This window comes from Haliaeetus albicilla, chromosome 3 (genome assembly GCF_947461875.1).
Source record: "Haliaeetus albicilla chromosome 3, bHalAlb1.1, whole genome shotgun sequence".
NCBI lineage: Eukaryota > Metazoa > Chordata > Aves > Accipitriformes > Accipitridae > Haliaeetus > Haliaeetus albicilla.
Genome location: NC_091485.1, coordinates 53468053 through 53489672, shown reverse-complemented (window position 1 = coordinate 53489672; position 21620 = coordinate 53468053). Strand labels below are relative to the sequence as shown.

The 21620-nt window shown below is 35.6% G+C and overlaps 1 protein-coding gene across 8 annotated transcripts in view; it reads right to left on the bottom strand.

The window, feature by feature from the left end:
* Nucleotides 1-21620, bottom strand: part of VPS13B (vacuolar protein sorting 13 homolog B) — a 486539-nt gene that overhangs the window by 411120 nt on the left and 53799 nt on the right. For all 8 annotated transcript variants that reach the window (XM_069779759.1, XM_069779763.1, XM_069779764.1 and 5 more), the window contains exons 6-10: nucleotides 20719-20900; nucleotides 15988-16162; nucleotides 3917-4185; nucleotides 1197-1292; nucleotides 729-851 (exon numbers count right to left, since the gene is read on the bottom strand). In XM_069779759.1, the coding sequence (XP_069635860.1) occupies nucleotides 729-851; nucleotides 1197-1292; nucleotides 3917-4185; nucleotides 15988-16162; nucleotides 20719-20900 (845 nt within the window). The remainder of the gene's footprint in view (nucleotides 1-728; nucleotides 852-1196; nucleotides 1293-3916; nucleotides 4186-15987; nucleotides 16163-20718; nucleotides 20901-21620) is intronic.

The window sequence follows — 21620 nt, the reverse complement described above, 5'->3', positions numbered from 1 at the left end:
CCTACAGGAAACTCATTTGCTCACCCACCCATCCGAGTATTAAAGACTTCACAGAGCACTAACATCAAGTTAACAGGTCTGTTGTTGGCTGCATTATTTGTTTTTAGTTAAACACAGATAATAGTTGCTGTTCTCCAGTACTTTAGGGCACTATTCTATCTATAGCTCAACCAAAAATCCTCATTATTGAATTTAGAAATTCATGCACCACTTCATTAAATACTTTAAGAGTGGTTCATATCAATACCTGATTGTCTTAAGCAACTGAAGCTTTGCTTCTATTTAAAACATAGAAATTAATACTGTTTTACTCCTTCACTTGATACTGCTTTCAACCTTAATGAAAAATGAAGCAAAACACTCATTCAATATTTGAGCCATACTTCTATCATCTTTAATGTACAGTGTTCCCATTTCTTCACTTCCAATCTTCTGTTGATTTAAGTACTTTCAAAGGTTTTCAACTGTGTTTTAATTTGTTATGCAATGTCAAAGTATGCACAGATACATAATGATGGGGGGGTAGCGTTTTTCAGCTTCTCACTCTTAGACATTTGTCTTTCCAACTGTAAGGAACAGACACTGAGCTCTATATTCCAGTGGCACATCCAAAAAACTTAAGTCACAGCTGATAACAACAGCCTTTCCAACTCTTGCTATCAAATATTTTAATAAAGCATACCAGAATTGCTTATTCAGCAAGTCAACTGATATTTCAATATACTCACTTCATCACTCCTATTCATGTTCTCTTCAAAGTCTTTAATTCCCATAATTCCTTTAAGGCACATAGCTTGACAACCAACAAAACCTATCTGGCAATCAAAGAAAAGTTCACCTTTCATAAGGACCTAGTGAGGAAAAAAAGAAAAAGTTATTTTGAAGAATTCTACTCCATGAGAAATAGAAAAGATGGAGAAAAGTGAACCAAAATATGTGTAGGTTTATATAGTACGACTTTAATAAGTAGCAGTTAATCAAACAGGACACTTAGAAGGAAGGGATTAATTTAGTGTCTGATCACTATAGCACTAGAAGTTTAGAGAATTTCTATCTACGTGATTATTACAATAAACACATCCAATATAGCAGAACATTAAAAAATCAGTAATGAAATAATTTCAAAATATTTTATTGGTAACTATATACTACATTATTTATAATGAATCAAAAAAATCCTGTCAATAGAAAATTACCTCAACTGTGGTTCCTTCTTGTTCCCAGCATATAACTTCTTTGGATTTTACTTTCTGAGGGCTGTAATAACTACTTTCAGCTTGCATTTCAGTGAGCTATGAAACAATAGGATAAACACCTTATCTAAGTCAATATTAGTATTAAAAAGCAGTAACGTCATTAATATACAGAACTGATTAAGACAAACTATGGGCCAAAATTTATTAACAAGCAGGAAACAGGTGCAGTTAAACAGCTGTAATGCATTATCCATATTAGAACTTCTCATACTCAACTTCTGGTTGAAGTATGGCATAACAGAAAGTTTTAAATACACTACAGTATTTTTAGTTTGCTTATCTAAAGAGAAAATATGAGAAAAGATGAAACAGGTACACAGCTGCATTATTAACACAGTATCAAATTAGCTTATAAATTGCTGTAAAAATCCATAAATACATTATTTATTCTCCCCAGCAAATAATTAAACAGCATGATAATATTAAGGAAACACTTTGATTACAACCATACTCATTTTTGTTTCTTGTCATGGCAATTGAGACAAACATGCATTTATATTTCTTGCATGATTTTGATATACAAATTTAAAGTGCTAGAACACACACTCAGGTTAAAAAGCATATAACCTGCAGCTAAGAAAAAGGAGAAAAGAGGCACAAAATAATGAAGGTGTTATGTTTCACATTAAAAAAATACTTAAGTTTATGGTGAGCAGCTTAAATAGTTCAAATTCTAATTTTTATATAAAAATATCCACAAGCTCTCATTATTTTCAAGAGCAGATACACATGGATGTTGTTTTAAATTAAAATTTTGTAATCCAAATGTCCAAGAAAATTGGATGAAAAAAAAGTACCGATCACCCTTCAGCTGTGTGCAATTACAATAGAGGAAAAGCAATTAATTGATTAAAAGAACTCAGACATTACAAGAATCATTTTCACCATTATTAGAAAACGCTACATTTAATTTAGCATGATTTTAACTGGAGTGATATCAACTGTTGAGAATGCTAATGCAGAAACTTGACCTTATTTTTTAACCAAAATATGAACCACAAATTAATTCCATACATTCTTTGTATGCAAGCAGAACAATGAATTCTGTTTTCCTCCTAACTGTCACCATATTAGTATCATATATCACTTCACATTTAAAATTTATAGAATGTAAGATGTTACATTTTAAGTAGTTTTTATCACTTCCTAATATAAAATGCATAAACTTGTCAATGAAACTTTAGGAAAACCCAATCCAGCAAATCATATTTAAAAAAGAAGTTCATATTATTTTTAATGAGTTTTCTCACGTGAGGAAAGAGTGCACAAAATTACTACTGTATGACAAAGCACAAAAGAAAGATGCAGAGCCATGATAAATGAGAAATTTGAGTTTTGGTGGTTTGTTTAGGTTGGTTTTTTTAAGTGGTGTCCCAGGGATATAAAGGAGGAAGAAAAGATTTTCCATGATGGTTTGGTGGGGTTTTTTTTTTTGGGGGGGGGGGGGATTTTGTTTGTTTGTTTTAAAATGAAGGCTGAAGCAGATTGACACAAAAGAACATAACTGAATGTTTGTTGATGTCCTCAAATTTTGCAGCCGAATTTGCCAGGAGACTAAAGGCTTAAAACATTAAGCTCCCCACAGAATGCCTGCATACTCCCAAAGTCACTCGTCTCATCCTTTCTGACAGCTGCTGAGCAGCTAAATGCTCTGCTACACCACCAGACAAAAATAGCTAAGACAGAGTTGCCATGAAGCTCCTCAAAACACTCTCTTGTGCCCAGATGACAAGCCAAATGGGTAGAAAAGGGACAGGGAGCTTCTGATGGTATTGAGTGTATAATCAGGCACATAAACATTATAAGAGGGTTATGGAAGTACTGCAGTTCATCTGAAAGGCTCAAAGTCATTAAAGTCAACCTTAAGTTATTCTGCTGTTCATAGAAATAGTATTATTTCCTGTTCTGAAAAGTTCTGGCCTTGATTTAATATATGTTTAATTGTAAAAGCAAGAGCCACTTTCTATTATAGTTATGCACACAGAATTCCTTCCATATAGTTTGGCACATGTTAAAAGTGTTTTGCTAATTTAGAACCTTAATTTTTAATTTCTGTCAGTACATCTCAATATCTTATTCAGACTCCCCATATTCCCTTCTGCAAGCTTAAAAAAGGAACAGAGGAAGCCCAGCAACTATTCTGAGATTTGTTTACAGAAAATACTCAAATCTTTCTCTACACACCATTCAAATCCAACCCATGGAAAATACTTTCAATGTTATCAGTTTAAATTCATATTTGCACATATTATAGTTTAAAAAAATAAAAAAGTATTCCTTCAATTCACAAGCTATATGAAGCTAAAGCTTTTTTATAAATATATTTATATAAACATTAGATAGAATACTGCAGTAAACATTCATAGAAAGCCTTTTAAGCTTTTTCTCCGATCAAAAATTATTAATCTAAGTAAATTAAGTCGTTTCCCTTTAAGATTAAAATGTTTGCACTCAGCTTCTAGCTCAACTGGCAAAAACACCTCACATTGCAATTAACAGTACATTATGATGCAAGAGGAACTTTCAACATTCACATTTTTTGCTATTCATTAATGTAATATTCCTTGTGTTGAGTCAAACAGTATACAAGCATGCAGATAGTCTTTACGCACTTTCTCAACAAGCCAAATAAATCCTATATGACACAGAGAAATGCTTACCTTAAAAGTCACTGTTGCCTTTGTACAGTAAAACCCAATTGAAATAATAGGATCCTTGAGGGACTGAGATTTCTGTGGATGTAGCATTGTTCCATCATCAGTTCCACTAGAATCATTCTCTTCATCATCATAACTCACAATAGCAGGAACAAAAGACCAAGCCCAAGAAACCCATCCCTGTTGCTGGTCATCGTCATGATGCAAATAAGGATCTTGATTAATATATTGTGTAGGATATTGCATTACTGAGCTTGTTTCATCTTCTGCACCTTTTAAAACAAACAGTAAGTCAAATTTCAAATCACCCATGCTTGAAAATTCATTTATTATACTCACAATTATAGTATGTGAAATTTATCTAGGACAGTATTCCACATATCATTCACTGATACTTTGTTTATAATGATAGAAAATAAGTAGAAGTCTTAGACTTCTGAATATAAGTTTCAAAACATTTGATTCATTAACATTTTCCTCCAAAAAAAAAAAAAATTAAGGTTCTTCACAATAGTTTTGTTATTGTACATTTGCAGTAAGACCAGAATTAGTTATCTATACTACATGCTTTCAAGATTCCTTCCATTAAAGCCTTTCTGAAGTTGCAAATTAAACCCTACTAAATAATGATATATTAAAAACTTGTAGTTTTAAATTTTAAAACAAAATAAAAAAGGACTTCAATTGCCAAAGCCGTAATAAGGAAAATGTAAACACAGCACAGATCCAAAAATTAAGGTTGAAAACCCCCTTTGTTAAAAGTCAGCTTTTCAAGCATTCAAAGATACAGGTTTATCTGTGCTCAAAAAAGCTGGTATGCCACTTCTGAGTCAAAAAAACAAAACTGGTCTTCTGTGAAAAAAATATTAGAGAGCATACAGAACAAAATAAGGATTTCCCAAAAGATATGAGTCTAAGATTCATGATCCAAATGGGTAACACTGTGCATGTACAAACAGCACAATTAACTTCACCTATCTGGCTTCACCACCACTCTTATGGGACTCCCGAGGGGTATTAACTACTTCAGAATTACCATAGGTAGTACAGTATGCAGCACTGTTCCCGTAGGGAAACAATATTGAATGTACTATTTAACTGAGAACAGAAATAGGCATATCCCATTTCTATTTACTTATTTTTAAACTCAGAGATTCCATTCGTCCAAGTTTTAGACCTTTTAGTCTTTAGTCTAATTAGTCTTTAATCTTTTAGTTTAATTATTTATACACTTGCACAATGGGAGAAAGCATAAGAAAAAACACTCATGAGAATTCTCTGCACATGCTTAGAGGTGAAGACATCTCCTCCCACAAGGGCAATGCGAGCTTCCTGCCTGCTCCCTTTACAAAACAGTGTCAGAGATCAGATTTCACTCCAAATGTAAATCTTGAAACACAAGAAATACAGAAGAGGTGCACATAAAGTCTTGGAAATTGCCAAGAGGCAGAACTATCAGAGGTAGAAGGAAAAAGAATTGATATGGAGCATGACTTGAGTAGTTTAGCCTAGCCTGTTTATGGCAAGCACAGAAGAAATGGTGGAAGGTCTGCCAAAAGAGAAAAAAGTGTGGAGGTGTAGGACCTGGTTCATGCATAACATTTGGTCTACACAGCCATAAAATTCAGCGATCATTTAGCATACTTCTTGCTGCAGTATGTGCACACACAAAACCAGTAAAAGATGCCAAGTAATAGTTTGGTTTATAATATTTGTTAGTATTTTGGAAGCCATTAAAATAACATCTTTTTTTAACATCTTTGTCAGCGACATGGACACTAGGATTGAGTGCACCCTCCACAAGTTTGCCAATGACACCAAGCTGTGTGGTGCGGTCAACATGCTGGAGGGAAGGGATGCCATCCAGAGGGACCTTGACAGGCTTGAGAGGTGGGCTCATGTGAACCTCATGAAGTTCAACAAGGCCAAGTGCAAGGTCCTGCACATGAGTCGGGGCAATCCCAAGCACAAGTACAGGCTGGGCGATGAGTGGATTGAGGTCAGCCCTGCAGAGAAGGACTTAGGCATATTAGTGAATGAAAAACTGAATATGAGCCAGCAATGTGTGCTTGCAGCCCAGAAAGCCAACCGTATCCTGGGCTGCATCAAAAGAACCATGACCAGCAGGTCAAGGGAGGTGATTCTCCCCCTCTACTCCACTCTCGTGAGACCCCACCTGGAGGTCTCCAGCTCGAGCTGGAGTCCAGAGGATCCGCTTGAGCGGGTCCAGAGGAGGGCCAGGAAGATGATCAGGGGGCTGGTGAACCTCTCCTATGAAGACAGCCTGAGAGAGTTGGGGTTGCTCAGCCTGGAGAAGAGAAAGCTCCAGGGAAGCCTTATAGCAGCCTTCCAGTACCTAAAGGGGGCCTACAGGAAAGTCTGAGAGAGCCTTTTTACAGGGGCATGTAGTTGTCATGGTTTAACCCCAGCCAGCAACGCATGCAAGCACCACACAGCCGCTCACTCACTCTCCCCCACCCAGTGGGATGGGGGAGAAAATAGGGAAAAGAAGTAAAATTCGTGGGTTGAGATAAGAATGGCTTAATAGAACAGAAAAGAAGAAACTAATAATGATAATGATAACACTAATAAAATGACAACAGTTATTATAATAGGATTGGAATGTACAAATGATGCGCAGTGCAATTGCTCACCACCTGCCGACCAACACCCAGCTAGTCCCTGAGCAGCAATCCCCCCGCCCCCACTCCCCCAGTTTCTATACTAGATGTGACGTCACATGGTATGGAATACCCCTTTGGCCAGTTTGGGTCAGCTGCCCTGGCTTTGTCCTGTGCCAACTTCTTGTGCCTCTCCAGCCTTCTCGCTGGCTGGGCATGAGAAGCTGAAAAATCCTTGACTTTAGACTAAACACTACTTAGCAACAACTGAAAACATCAGTGTGTTATCAACATTCTTCTCATACTGAACTCAAAACATAGCACCGTACCAGCTACTAGGAAGACAACTCTATCCCAGCTGAAACCAGGACAGTAGTGCCATAGGACAAGGGGTAATGGCTTTAAATTGAAAGAGGGTAGACTGAAATTAGATGTAAGGAAGAAGTTCTTCACTGTGAGGGTGGTGAGGCACTGGAACAGGTTGCCCAGAGAAGTTGTGGGTGCCCCTTCCCTGGAAGTGTTCAAGGCCAGGCTGGATGGGGCTTTGAGCAACCTGGTCTAGTGGAAGGTGTCCCTGCCCATGGCAGGGGGGTTGGAACTAGAGGATCTTAAAGGCCCCTTTCAACCCAGAACATTCTATGACCTATGATTCTGTAAGACAGAAGAGCAGCTAGACTAAAAAGGGTGATATCTATATACTGTGAGACAGAAGATGGAAAAAGAGGAAGATAGATGTATCTTCTGTCACTAAATTAAAACTACAACAACCATTACGTAATCAACAGTCAAACTTTGGAACAAATGCACACCAGCCTAGTAAGCAACCCACAACATCCTCTAAACCCTTCAAAGCATAAATACAATGTCAATTCCTTTATAACAAGTAATGCATGAAGGGGAGTATGTACTTTGGAAACACAAAGCCTCTTTGGTTTTAACTCACTATGCTAACCACTGCATCAACTGCAAAAAATAGGATAGTGAAATATAATGATAAAACCCCAATGTTTTACATACATGAGTTTGTTAAAGGACAAAAATGCTCCTACTCATCAGGTTTTTAAATCCACTCTTGCTAGCCACCTGTAGCGAGATCACACTGGAACAATCAGGCTTCATAGCATAGGGCAGCGATTCAAGTTAAGAAATACATTTTACATAAATTACAAGATTGCAGTGTGACTGCATCTCACTGTTTTCATGTTGAAATCAAGTTTGACCTTCAGAAATGCACTATCCTTTCTTTTAAAGGAATTGAGATACTTATCTCTAAGACTCTGGAAACTGGTATCTCTGACCGTAAGTCTGGAATTAACCCAGTAGAAAATTACACTCTATTTATTTTTCTGCCCGTATTAGTTTTCAGCCAGGTAACACTGTGCCAGCTTAGCCTGTGGCTACATAAATACAAGTGCTGGCACTATGGGAAGAGGGAGGGAATGCATCACCATCCCTGCCAGCAATAGCATAAGTTATCATCTGGTTGAATCAACCATGAAACTGCATAAATGAAACTTGCTAAGTACTTCAAGAAGACAGCTGTAGAAATTCATTCTTGTATCACTAAATAATGTAGATATTAAAATTTATTTCCTCACCCATATTTTACCTGCTATAAGCTAAAGAAGCTACTGAAAACTCACAGCTAGGAAGACATTATGATTAATTAAAAATACAAAACTTATGGAATAAATCATGTTAAAAAAAGAAGAGAGAAATTTGCAAGGAACAAGAGTTATCTGGCTGATAACAGTTTTAGTGCCAACCTTGAGAATGTAATAGCTCTTAAATTTGTCCTTGCAGCATAAACTGTCCTTGGAGTATCTCAAATGTACTAACACACATGCTTTCAGGGTAATAAATATTTTCTGTATGACTTTCCTTTGCACATATTTATTATACAAGTAATGCACAGAAATGACTAACAAACAGAAAAAGTAAGTTCAATGTTTGTAAAAGTTCCCCCCAATATGATTATACTATTCAGTGGCTGTGTTGCCAAACTGAATTTTATTCAAAAGGTGATGTTTATTTTGGATCTATACCACAGAAAGACAATAAATTGACTGCCTCATACCATGCTAGTAGCTTAGATTTTTTATGTTTAGTTTTACTTCACAGTATGTATTAAAAAATAGTGGCTCATGATCTATTATACAGGCATTACACTAGCACAGCAATATCGATGAAGGAGACTGCACATAAACTGGAAATGATACCAACACCAGCAGAAACCAAAATCCTATGTTCCAAACTCTAGTCTGAAAGGTATTCCACATCTCCTTTTAAAAGCAAACGTACCCCCAACACTGAAAATCTGATGGCATCATAACTGTAGCATGAATACAATATTACAACAAAGTCACACACTCAAGTGACAGTACTTTTACACATCTAAGAGGTATCACACTTATTTTGTACAAGACAACCCACTACAGTGATTCAGGTAGCCAGGAATCGGTACTGCAAAATAGTAAGGCTTAAAGTTTTTTTTCTTATTTCTGCATCAAGAATCTCATCTTCCTTAAACTCAAACCTCTAGATCCTACTAGACCAGAATACACTCCCACCTTGCAGACAAATGTAAATCAAGGGAAGAAATCATAAGTCCCTTTTCCTGCTGAGTTGCACAGTCCACTGGATATGGAATGTGACTGTATCACACAAAAGCTTCAGGTTCAGTTCTAGAGAATCCACTTTTTCATGGTACATACCTCCATCTATTAAATTAACTTCCCCAAGCTTCTACTCCTAGTCTATTTGTCCTGTCTTACTGTAAACTGACACTACCCTAGTGAAGATGTGATGGAAAAGGAGGGAAAGAATGAATCACCTTCCAAATTTAAGAAAATTCCAAATAAAGAATGATGCCACAACAATTGTAAAGTGCTGAAATAACACCAATAATTATTTTAAAGTGCTCCCCATGATATTACTTGGAGCTGCTAATCAATTTTTTTTAAAATTTCAATTATTTAAACTATCCCAACCTCAATAAAATTAGGAGCAGATGTGTGAGTTAGTTAAGGGTGAGCTACAAAACAAGTGGCAGTGATTTTAAAACACTAGGACAAGAGGTAGGAGATCTATTTTCTATTTTAATGGCAAAGGAGACTAAATAATGTGAATTATCACAACAAAAGGGCAAGTGCCTCTGGGCTGAGGTACAAATCACAGGACAATTAATCTCAAAGTGATATGTAAATGCAGATGCCCAACAGGGACAGGAAGGTGTTAGATATCTGACAAAGCCAATCCAAAGAGTGTTTTTGTTTCGTATCTTGCATACGAGTTCAAGCAGATCAATTGGAAATACACTTTGCTCACTGGAAGCATTAAAAAAATTGCTTGCATTCTGCCGTCTCCATTAAGCCACTTTTAAAATCAGCAGCAGCAGGACTGGCCTGATATTTAAGCTTTTATGTAATAAGTAAAAACAAAAGGTCAACCTGTGACTCACACCTTTCAAAGATTTAATCAGATTTTTTGGGGTCCCTACTTAAGAAGGAGTATTAATGGTTTTCAAGAAAAAAAGAAAATGGCCAGACAACATAAAATAGATGTTTAAAAGGCATTCATAAAAACCTAGTTCTCCACAAAAAGGTTATAGTTCCTAAAACAATAAAAATATTTAATATAAACAAATTTAATCTCCCCAACTTAGAAACTTTATAATTTGTGAAGATTTAATCTTTACTAATTTTTTTAATTTGCTACTCATTTTGACGGCTGCTCATTTAACTGATGTTAACAGATGTAAGCAGTTCTATGTGCCTAAACATGTATTCCAAAGTAATGAAATCTGGCCAGCTCCATACAACAAGCTTGATACCCATCCTCAGGCATATGGGATCCCAGCAACCAGTTACAACACGCTATTATAGATGCCTACAACAAAGTTACTGTCATGCTGGCTGTTAGACAGCTGCACAATGCACTGACCCCACAAGCCTCATTCTGTAGGTGTCTGTCTATGCTGCATCTTTACAGTCTGCTGAAATACAAATTGCAAGTATACCTACTGTTCCTTGGGAGGATATCAAAGTATATAGGCAAGTAAGAAGTTACAATAATGGAACTAGATGACTGGGGAGGGAGGGAAGACTGTGAGGTTTACTGCACAGGTCATTTACCCCACAAACCATATGAAGAGCTGAAATAATATTATGTACCCCAGTACAAAGGTCATATATATAACTCCATCTCTTTAACCCTCAAAAGAAGAGAGATAAAAAGTGCAGGGACAAGAAAAATACACAGGAAAGTGTAATTTGGCACACAGAACCTTTTGTCCTGACATCATTTCAGTCAAACTGGGGATCATTTTCTCCACTGTTTAGGAATAACTCTCCTGTACCCAAACTCTTTAACACAGTGCACAGCTGCTTCTCCTCAATCAAGCATGGATAAATAAATCCATTTCAGTTCTCCCGTTTTTATCCTAATAGAATATTGCAGAGTCAATTCCTTCAACAGCTAATGCTCACCTAGAATTTCTTGCTGTCACAAAGTACTTGCACCTGGTTTTCCTCAGTAAACTCAAACCTCATATTCAGCCCAAAGTAGGCAATATATTAAACTCATTCTCTTGATCTGCTTTTTGTTCGATTGGTATCCCCCAAAAATTCCCCACACTACTGTTCTTATCACCAAGTTTTCTATAAGGACCACTTCAGCCCATTAAAAATTTGAGTTTTATAGGATCTACGCAACATTTTATTCTGTTTAGTGTTGTAAAAGTGTTAACTCCTCACGTTCACAAAGGCCTTCTTTATTTTCATTTAGGTTTTTTGAGAGTAAAGATCACGACAGGGTCAGTGTGCTTTACAAATATTAGAAAATGTCACAATATTCCTTTGGGATGGAAAGGTACTGTTATTATTGCCATTTTACACCTGGGAAACATGCTTCATATGCTGGAATTACAGCTGCCATGGATTTCATTTCATGAAAGAAAAAAAACCCCAAAACTTTCATAATACAGAATTGCAAGGCAATTATTCAGAGGAGGCAGCACCATGAACTGTTAAAACCACTTTCAGAAGTTCAGTAGCTCATACTGCTCATGATTCCAGCTTCTCACATCTGTCCCAAGCTTCTTGCTCAGCATCTTCTAACATCATCGTGCAGACCCATCTCAGCTGTCTGCCTGCCTGCCCTGCACCCCTCCGTCAGCAGTGCAACTTTTCATTTCTAGTCCACTGCTTGTATGCTTTTGCCAAGGGAGTGCTAGACTTCCTCTGCTTTAGCTTTTTCTGTCCTTCAGACCTCTCAGATCATTCTTTACTTAACCAGCTCTAGTATTTCAGCCTTAGATCATCAACCTCAGCAACTCCATCCAACTAAATTCCAGCTCTCCCTTGTATCCTGGCTTCTTGTCTCCTTTCATGCCTATATTGTTTCTATTTCTAGTTACATTGGCCAATTTTTTCACCACAAACCAAAAGCTTATTCTCAAGTCCCAGCCTGCTACAACTACAACTGCTGGCTCTGCCATAGGGTCATATCCACACCCTCCTCCCTTTCGTATCTCTCAGCCCTGAAATACATCCATTTCCTCCTCTGCACTACCAGTACAGTCAGACATCCAAGCCCACAATTCAGGTGGCCCTCAATCCCTCAGAAGCAAAAGCCCTGTCCAGCCCTGAGCAGCAGCATGGTCCAGCACGCATGCAGTACTAAGTAAATTTACATACCAAACTAAAGCGAGTTTCTACCTGTATTTCTGACCTGTAATTTTAGCTGTATATTTTGAACGCTTTCAGCTTAACATAATTTGAGCAGACTTTACTCAGGCAGCAAAATATGTTCATGACACAGGCTACACTGCTGCCAAATCTCAAGGTCTTGGTCTTATGTTTGGTTATACAAGAACAAACTGCTGCTGGAATACTCTTAGACATGGATAGGTGACTGATTTTATTATGTCAACAACAACATAACAAAAATAAGCTCCATCCAAAAGACTAAGAATTAGTGATAACTGAACACAGTAAATTCTTCAAACTGAAAGGGTGGGGACTGCTTACTAATAAACACTGGGTTAAACTGTTTAATGAATCTTCAGAACCCTTTCAAAGAGTTATAAAAATATAATCTATAAAGGAGGTCTGTACATTATTAAACCGTAAAGAATTTAGGCACAATTCCAGTGAAATTAGTCTTGGATTTCATGAAGCGTTACTCTTGGAAAAAAATGTGGCTAATATAGCTCAGCAGATAATACATGCCATTTGTTATTGTACTTCATTACATATTTTTTCTGAAAATAGTAGCACATTTGAGGTTTCCTCAGAAAAGTTCACATCTGTGATTGGAAATTTGGATGACAAATGCACCATGAAGTGCTAAGAAAGTGGGTTTTGTTTCCTTCTCAGACACAGATATAATATGAAGTCAGAAGAAAAAAAAGTAAACTCACAAACTGATGGTATGGGTAACCTGGTTAATGTCGATTTGGCACTCCTGCTTAAGTGCACTGAACAAGAGGAAAAAAATCATTAGCTATTTAAAAGTTTTATTTATGTGTGTGTACATGCATGTGCACATATGTGTGTACATATGCCCACATACATACTAAACTCTATGCAGGAAACAAGCATAAATGGTATGAAGGGAAACAGCTGGTAACAGTTTTAAGCCTGTATGTGGCAAAGTATTTTGCAGTGAAGACAGAAATGGACTTCTAGAACTGCTTCTACAGCTCTGGCTTGGCCACCCAACAATTGCCATCTGTTTTGTGTTCTGAAGGAGATAGTTCTGTCAAACAGATATGACCATATAATTAAGTGCAATGACAATGTTTCAGCACAGCATAGTTGAAGAAAAGCTGCATAGGAAATTACAGATTTCCCCCTTGGTAGTTCTTGTCATTGCAACCTTAGTCTAATTTCTGACCCTTCTGACAACTCTTCTGTACATCAGTGTGAAGTTACATGATATTATCTCTTTTTTAGATGGCTACTATATGAAAAACTAGGAAATCACATTCACAGTTGTTCAAAAAAAGACTGTGAATGAGATTTACAGACAGCAATTGCTATTCCTTCCTAAGGACATACATTAGAACTAAGGATGACAAGAGATGCATTGCCAAAGATTTACTCATATTTGGACATAAGGATCTCAAATTCCATTCCAGATGCAGAAAAGACTGAGTACTTGTAGGCAGATGCCTTTTGTTTTAACCTTAATCTTCGCTTAAACTATATTTCTGTTCCACTACCCATCTCAGACCCTAACAAATGAAGCCAAACAAACAAAACCTGCATACCCCTCCTATCTGACTTCCATCCTCTTCCACAGTTACAGCTGTTCATCCCAGTCTTCTCATTACCAAGCTAATCTTCATCTCCAATCTTTAGATCTTTTCATTTGTAACTCACTGCCTACCAGTCCCAGCTGTTCTCATATTGACTGGTATGATTTCTCTATTCTTTCAATGTCTTTCCTACATTCAAATGGTCCGACTTGCCTTAGTAGCTCCAGGAATCCAGACACAAAGTTCAAGCAACTCTAACTACATCAAAATTCTCTATGGCATGAAAACTTGGCCAAATTTGGGTGAACTTTGATGGGAACGAAAAAAGATATTCATGGCACAAAGATAACCCTCTGTCTGACAGCAAGGGTAATGCAACTCTTCATAGAAAAGTTCTTCACCCTTTCTCCTGCAAATAGTACAATCAAAACATTGGTTAGATGCAAGGAGTTCTTCAAATGCACACCAATGATTTTTCTAAAAACTAGGCTTTTTAAGTTTCAGGAGAAAGTTAAGTTAATATTTTTAGAATATTCATCAAGTACTTCTAGTCGTATGTCCTGTATAACAAACTCCACATTTCTTCTAAGGCAAATAGTTTCTAGTGCAGAAAACTATTTGAGCTTTAGAGAAAATACAAGACAACTATTTACAGACATCTTATTTATTTGCTCCACATAGCAGGAGCACAACAGAGAAATCTACATCTGGCATGACAGTGAAACGGTTATCTGTGCCAACCAACACTGAAGGCTATATTTTGGCAAAAAAATTTCCATTGCTGTCATTTTTCTAATAATGTACTTATTTCTCTGAAACCAGAGAAGACAGCAATACAGGATCAAAAAATGTATAAATTTATGTAAATTAAAACTGTAGATTTCTTAAACAGAACAAAATTAATTAATTTAATAGTTTACACAAAGTTTCAAACTGTTATAATACCATAAACATAAGCATAGCTTAAAAGTGCCACATCACCTTCACATATAATTCCAAGAATATTCTAGAAGTTATCATACTCTTGGCTGCATGGTAAATATCTCTTCCTACTCCCCCAGATCCAAATTCAACCTTGGAGAGATATGCAAAACTTACATCTTGAGGAGATTAACACACTAAATAAGTTCCCCTGTTTTGACAAGTAAATTAACTTCTGCACTACAAAAGCGCAAGAAATTTAGGATTTGGAATGACAGTCTATCCTCCCTCTTGTCTATTTTTTAGTGCCTGATACATTACAAAAACTTCAGATTCAAGTTTGGATGTTCAAGATCGTGACACTCCTGATTAAAAGAAATTTTATTTCCCTTCATTTTTAATATAAACTAAGCACTCATATGCCTTTCTTATGTTGCTGCAAATTCCTAACAATTCACCTAACATGAAACCTCAACACTCAAATACATGACATGATACAACTAGAAAAAAAAAAAAAATACAATAGCAAAGTTGGTAGCTCCTAGCAAAACCACAAAAAATTGGGACTGGAGTGAAAAAGTTCACAGCTCAAAACACGTCACTGTTGTAACCCTAGCAATATTTGGGAAGTAGCAGATGGGAAGCCATCACACAAAGGCAAAGAGAATTCACCCCTCCGTGCAATGCTCCTCAAAAGATCATGTCACAGTTACCATGAAAGATCGTGTAGAAGAGGGAATACATGTTACATGAAAATAAAAGCAGAGGAGACTACACAATGTAAAAGGATAGAATTACTGAAAACATACTGCAAAGTAATACTTTGCTGTTTAGAACAAATGCCAATATAGCTAGTCTCAGTAACAAGTTTCAAAGAAAGAGGGAAAAACACATCACTTTTTGAAACTGGCAGCAGCCACATTTGAACTAAATAAAAGAGAAAAGTCAAAGCTGACTAAGGACAGGTGCCTTGTTGCACGATATAGTGACAGATAAATCCAAAGCACCCTACTGTGTCACAACTCTTAAAATGGTCTTTTTTACATGAAGTTTAACCTCAGTTTAGTCAGGACCATCAGAATACTTTTCAGAACATAACATGAAAAAGATGTTAGAGCACTGCATACTCACCCAGCACAATGAACTGCCTCTAACAAACTGCAGACTGCAGAGATACTTCGCAATGACTAGCCTTGGCCATTTGTATTTGTAAAAAGAGAAGAAATTCATGTTTTTAACATTTCTTTTTAAAAAGTAAATATTGTTTTTACCTGTGATATTTCCCAATATATCTTTAGTGTGGCAAATCAAATCTTCACTTTCCCCATCTTTGAAGTTGCCTATTTCTCCATAATAAAGAGCAATCCCAAGTTGCATTATACGTATAAACATAGGAAGCTGCTGATCAGAGATTGAAAGTTTCAAACTTTCAACTAATGTGTGAATCTAACATGAAACAGAACAAAAGCAAAAAACAAAGGTCAGTCATCATTTAAGCCAACTTTTAAACCATACAACTCCATATTAATTTTGTATGTGCATTCTAATTTCCCAAAACAAAAGCTGCAATACAACACAAGGCAAAGGGCTGCAAACAACTGTCAAAAACATACACTCTTTGGGTTGCTACACAAGAGATCTTGAGGTTGAAAAGTTAAATGTCATGTATTTTGCATGTATATAATTTTTTTTTTTTTTTACAATTGTCGCTTAAGAAATTTCTAAAACAGAAGTGCATCTGATTAAACTTTTATTTTCATTAGAGTTTCATAAAAATCTCTGCATGCTAAAGAAAACCTAGATACACTGGGTTTAATATACAAGGTCCTTCATTTTGATTCTTTCCCACTCCCAATATTTTTGCAAGTGGACAAGTTAATGAGGCGGGGCGGGGGAAGGATTCATTCCAAGTGAAGTGCAGAAAAACAGCTTCTCTGGATATTCCAAGTTCAAACAGGAAATAAAGCAGTTTTCTCTAAATGAAAGCAAGCTTTGCAAGGACTGTAATTACTAGGATGAAAATTTATCCTTATTTAAATATTTTAGCTATTTTATTCAATACTTCAGAATATTTTTATTACTATGTGATCAAGCTATAGAGACAAAACCAAACTTGGTAAGAAAGCTACCTTTCTTTAAAATAAGAGCTGCATAAAATAAAATTATCATAATAAAATTACTGCCTGTAACATTAGACATATTTCTAGCTCCAGGTCAAATTTCTAAATGTTGTTGCTGAAAATAATGGAAATGCAAAGTAACTACACATCAGCATTGGCCTTAATGCAATCCAATTCAAGAAACATGAAAACTGATTTTGTAAACAGTACTGCACATCCATGGGCAGGTAGAAATACAGTAGTAAAATAAGTATTTGTACAGAAATTTGCTAATATACTAATAAGACTTCACTAATTAATTTATATGAGCAAATTAATAACACCAAAACTTTAGTCATACAGAACGAGTGACCACATAGTATCAGCCATTTATATAGACTAGGGGAAACATTTTAGGTATCAGAATTCTGCTATTATTTAAAATTCTCTGAAAGAAAACAATGTAAAATCCTAAGATATATTTTGGAAATTAAAAATTAATCCTTCAATATCAATTTTTCAAGTCCAGTTGATTAAAGTTGTCAATAATAAATCTTTTCTGTGCAGGTGAACAACAGGAAGGATAAGGAGCAAACAACTGTCTTAAGATTTGGAAGAAAAAAATATTATTTTGCCAGAAGCCTTTTAAAACATCACATAAGGGGTATATGTCATAGTGGAGGACAGGAACACTAGGTAGCACTGTAGGCAATGAACATAATTATATAGTGGCTTAATTGAAATTATGTTACATTCCTGGCCTTCTTGTATGGCACTACCCTCCCATCATGATCCTGCTCTTACATGGCCAGTGGAATTCATCTGCCCCTCAGTAAGTTGACTTATCTTACTAAAACTGGAGGAAAACTATTTATTTCTTCTTGTCCAATTAGCTTTCTGTCAACATAGTGAGTTGACTTAGATGACTGACAGGTCAGACAAATGTCAGTGCTGCTGCAAATAGGGGGAGGCAGGACTGACATCTCCAGTGCAAATCAGCTCACCTGTGTCACGGTTGTCTCATCCCATTATGATTTCAACAAGAAAAGCAACAAAAAGCTTTCTAATAATTTTACACGTGTTTTGCCACCTCCCCCCACATATACTATTTTCAGTCTAAAACTGTAAATACGAGCTTAGTGTTCCCAATTTAAAAGCATACAAGTACATATCCAAGTACTTAAGAACTGTCCTCCTTTGAGAAGTCTCAACTTAAATTAAATTCATTAAGACTAGCTGGGCCAAAACTTTGCAATAGACATAGTAGTCAAAATTATATGGGTTATAAAAATACTCTAGTCCCTACAAAGAAATCAAAAAGAGCATATGCTATTACAAACATGGAAGTCTTGGAAAATTTCACTCAAGACTGAAAAACAGATGTACTTTACCAAGTGAACAACACAGAGTATGGAAGTTTTCATTAAAAAGATCTTCACAGATTTGGAGAGAAAGATTGACTGCTGCTGGCTTTTGTCTTCAGTAGGGAAACAAACCACCAGAACACAAGCTGCTGGCATTCAGTTATCTACCCTTCAGACACACTGAAGCTACCATGATTTCATTTGCAGTGGAGACTTTTAAAAAGCTTTAAGTGTCCTTGATTTAACTCCGTTAATGCAGTAGTTACATTTACTGATAACAGCTCCTTTTACTTCAATTGTAAGAAAACACAGCTATTCCCATTCAATAGTTAAATATTTTAAGGAGAGTATTTTTTAAAAACTATATCCTGATGATCCACAGCACACAATCTCCATGCATACAACAAGACAGAAAGTTATCAAATGTAAAATTTGTAAGGGTCAACAGATCTGTAGATCTAATTGTTATATAATGGTATGGTAGTGAATACTAGAAAAGATTAAGATTAGAAAAATCATTACCTTTGTACCATTATTCTTTGGATCATAATAAACAATTTTTAATTCACTTAAATATTAATCTAGCATCATATAACTAAATGCTTTAATTGAGCACATTTCTGAATACCTTCATAAACAGTATTTTATGTTTAAAGCTTGAAGAAAAAAGAAGAAGAAAAAGAAACATTAAAAAAGAAAAGAGAGAAAGACTATGTACAACATAATAAAAAAAAAAATCAGAGTACATAGGGGAAAAAAAAAGTTAAGACACCTTTGAACAAACTGAAATGTGCCTTAAAAAAGGGCAGGAGCAATAAATGACCACCACCAAAGATAACCAGAAAAGTCTAATACAAGTTTAATTAAATTACTACCACCTCAGTGCATTCCAGTATGTTTTTTATTTTAGTCCAGTATCCACTAAAAATTGTAAGTAATAATATAGTAATAGCCATCATCATTTTTACAACAGTAGTATCATTTTAAACTACATGGAAGACTGTCAGCATTTCCATTAAAGTGTGCTGTCAGAGACTTGTAATTTGGCCATAAACTTTTGCTCTGCTATTGTCATATAGGACTTCAGCTAGGTACAGATTACTTCTCCAAAATTTACAGAACTATTCAGCTAATTTAAAAAACCAGGCTCTTCAACATTAAGATTTACTGTCTATATGCAGTAATCATACACAGAACTAGTAAATTCTAGACATTCAGATGATGATTCCTTATTATCACTGGAGTTCATATAGATTCCAAAGTTATAAGGCACATGGTTAAACATCCTAATATCATTAATTATATAACTTCTTGTTTATAAAACTCAAAATAAGCAAACTTCCAAAATTGTTACCATTTACTCTGAACAAAAAAAAAGAAAATTTCTTTCTAGTATGCAGAATCAGCCTTTGTATATTTAATTATTAAATTAAGATCTGCACATGAAAAAGTGAAATTTCTGCAAACATACATACTACCAGATTTTCATGTGCAAGTATGCAGCATTCTGTGACAATCTTTATCTGGATAAATACTCACATGGCCATTACCATATCCACAAATCTCCAAATTTGCCCAAAGTAATCAAAGGCATACAGCTGTACAGCACATACAAGAAATAGTGGCATTTCACAAATTGGACATGATTACTAATTAACTCCCAACCTTAAGTTCACAACAGCTTAGGACTTCCGGAATCATGTCAGGAGTTAAACAAAACAGAGAGTGACACTTCTAAATCACATTGTAGAGAAATGCCCATCAAAATTTATCTCAAAATTGACTGTTTTGCAATGCATACAGCTGAAGATTTTTTTTTTTATTAAAACTTGGGAAAAACCTGGTATAAAGTCTGTGTCTGGATTTAAAACAGTTCTCAAGTAATTAAATGGGCACCACTGGTATTCACTGAGAGAGGGAGGGGAAGACAAACCTTACATGTATTACTACTCAGAGCAGTAAAAAAAAAAAAAGTGTGAAACATAGTTTAGTCTCTCCACCAACTCAGCTTTTTGCTTCTGCACTGCAAAATGTAAACATGCCACTTAGTGTCAGATGTCCAGGAGTAATATTGCATCCCTGCTCGCTAGGAGCTCAGCTTGGCTTGCTAATCCATTTCACATGGTTCACTACATAGTGTTAACACACTGAAGTTTCTTGTTATTTATAAGAGCTTGATCTACATTTGAAGCAACAACATAAGTAAAAAATCCTTTCCATCTTATTGTAGGCACCTTAAAGCGTACAGTATTTTTTTTTCTTTAACAGATTATCTGCAGACATTTTTTTTTCTCCTTGCAATCTTTGTTTTCTTTTTCAAAACTTCAGGAAAAATAGAAAAGAGAGCATTACTTCCTTACATGCTGTTACAGTACATAGACTAATTGCATCATATGAACAAAACACAATCAAAAAAATCCCTTTAGCAAAAAACAGCATTAACTTTTAATTTTACTTTATATTTCAAAGCATGTTTTGAAAAACCTCAAAACTTCACAAGTAAGTAGCAAAAAAAAAAAAAATTCTTTTGGATACCTACTTTAATAATAGATGGCATTTTGGAGTTGAGGTTATCATAAGTAAAATGCAGACGAGTCCTGAAGGAACATTTGTATAGCAGGGGTTCCTGGTAAAATTCAATTTTGCCACTAGCATTTCTTTTATCAAGGCATACTGTGCAGTCAGAAAAGTTGATCATCTTTCTCAGGACCAGATCAGTGGCTTTTAAAAAAAATATGTAGGTTAAAAAAATATATTGCAAAAGAAAAATAAAGTTATGCATACATGTTCTTATCTAGAAGAAAATAATACAAGATAGTTGTATGGTCATTACTTAAATCATCAGCAAAGTACTTGCTTATGTGACTAAAGAGAGTAAGTTAACATGTCACAGACTTTTTCAGCTGAATACTTAAAAAGTGAGGACAAATTAGTTACACCCAATACAAACTTTCATCCCTTCACTGTACTTAGATCTGTTTATAAAGTAAGAGTACTGCTTCATGTGCAAGCATAAGACCAATAAATATTATTCTCATTATTCTCCCAGAAAGAATCTTGCACATTTTCCCCAAAAATTTTCTTTTGAATCTTCCAAAGCAAACAAGAGCTATGATAGTGATCTTAGCATGACACATATTTTGTAATTTAGTCATATTAGCTTGTAATAGTTTTAGCCAGAACAAAGAAATGGGTCCAGTGGTCACAAAACCACTCTACCAGAGATCTTCTGTGTGATCTTAAAATACTCTTACTGTGACCAAATTCCACCTCTACCAAATGTCAGTTAAGAACATCTAGACTTACAGGTGAATGCTGGTAATTCAAAGACTCAGACATTCAGACACTGAAGACCAAGATAAAAATCAAAAAGGTGGGTTTTTTTTTCCTGAAAACGTGAAGTGAAATGAACCATGTCTTGCAATTGGTATGCCGTGCTTA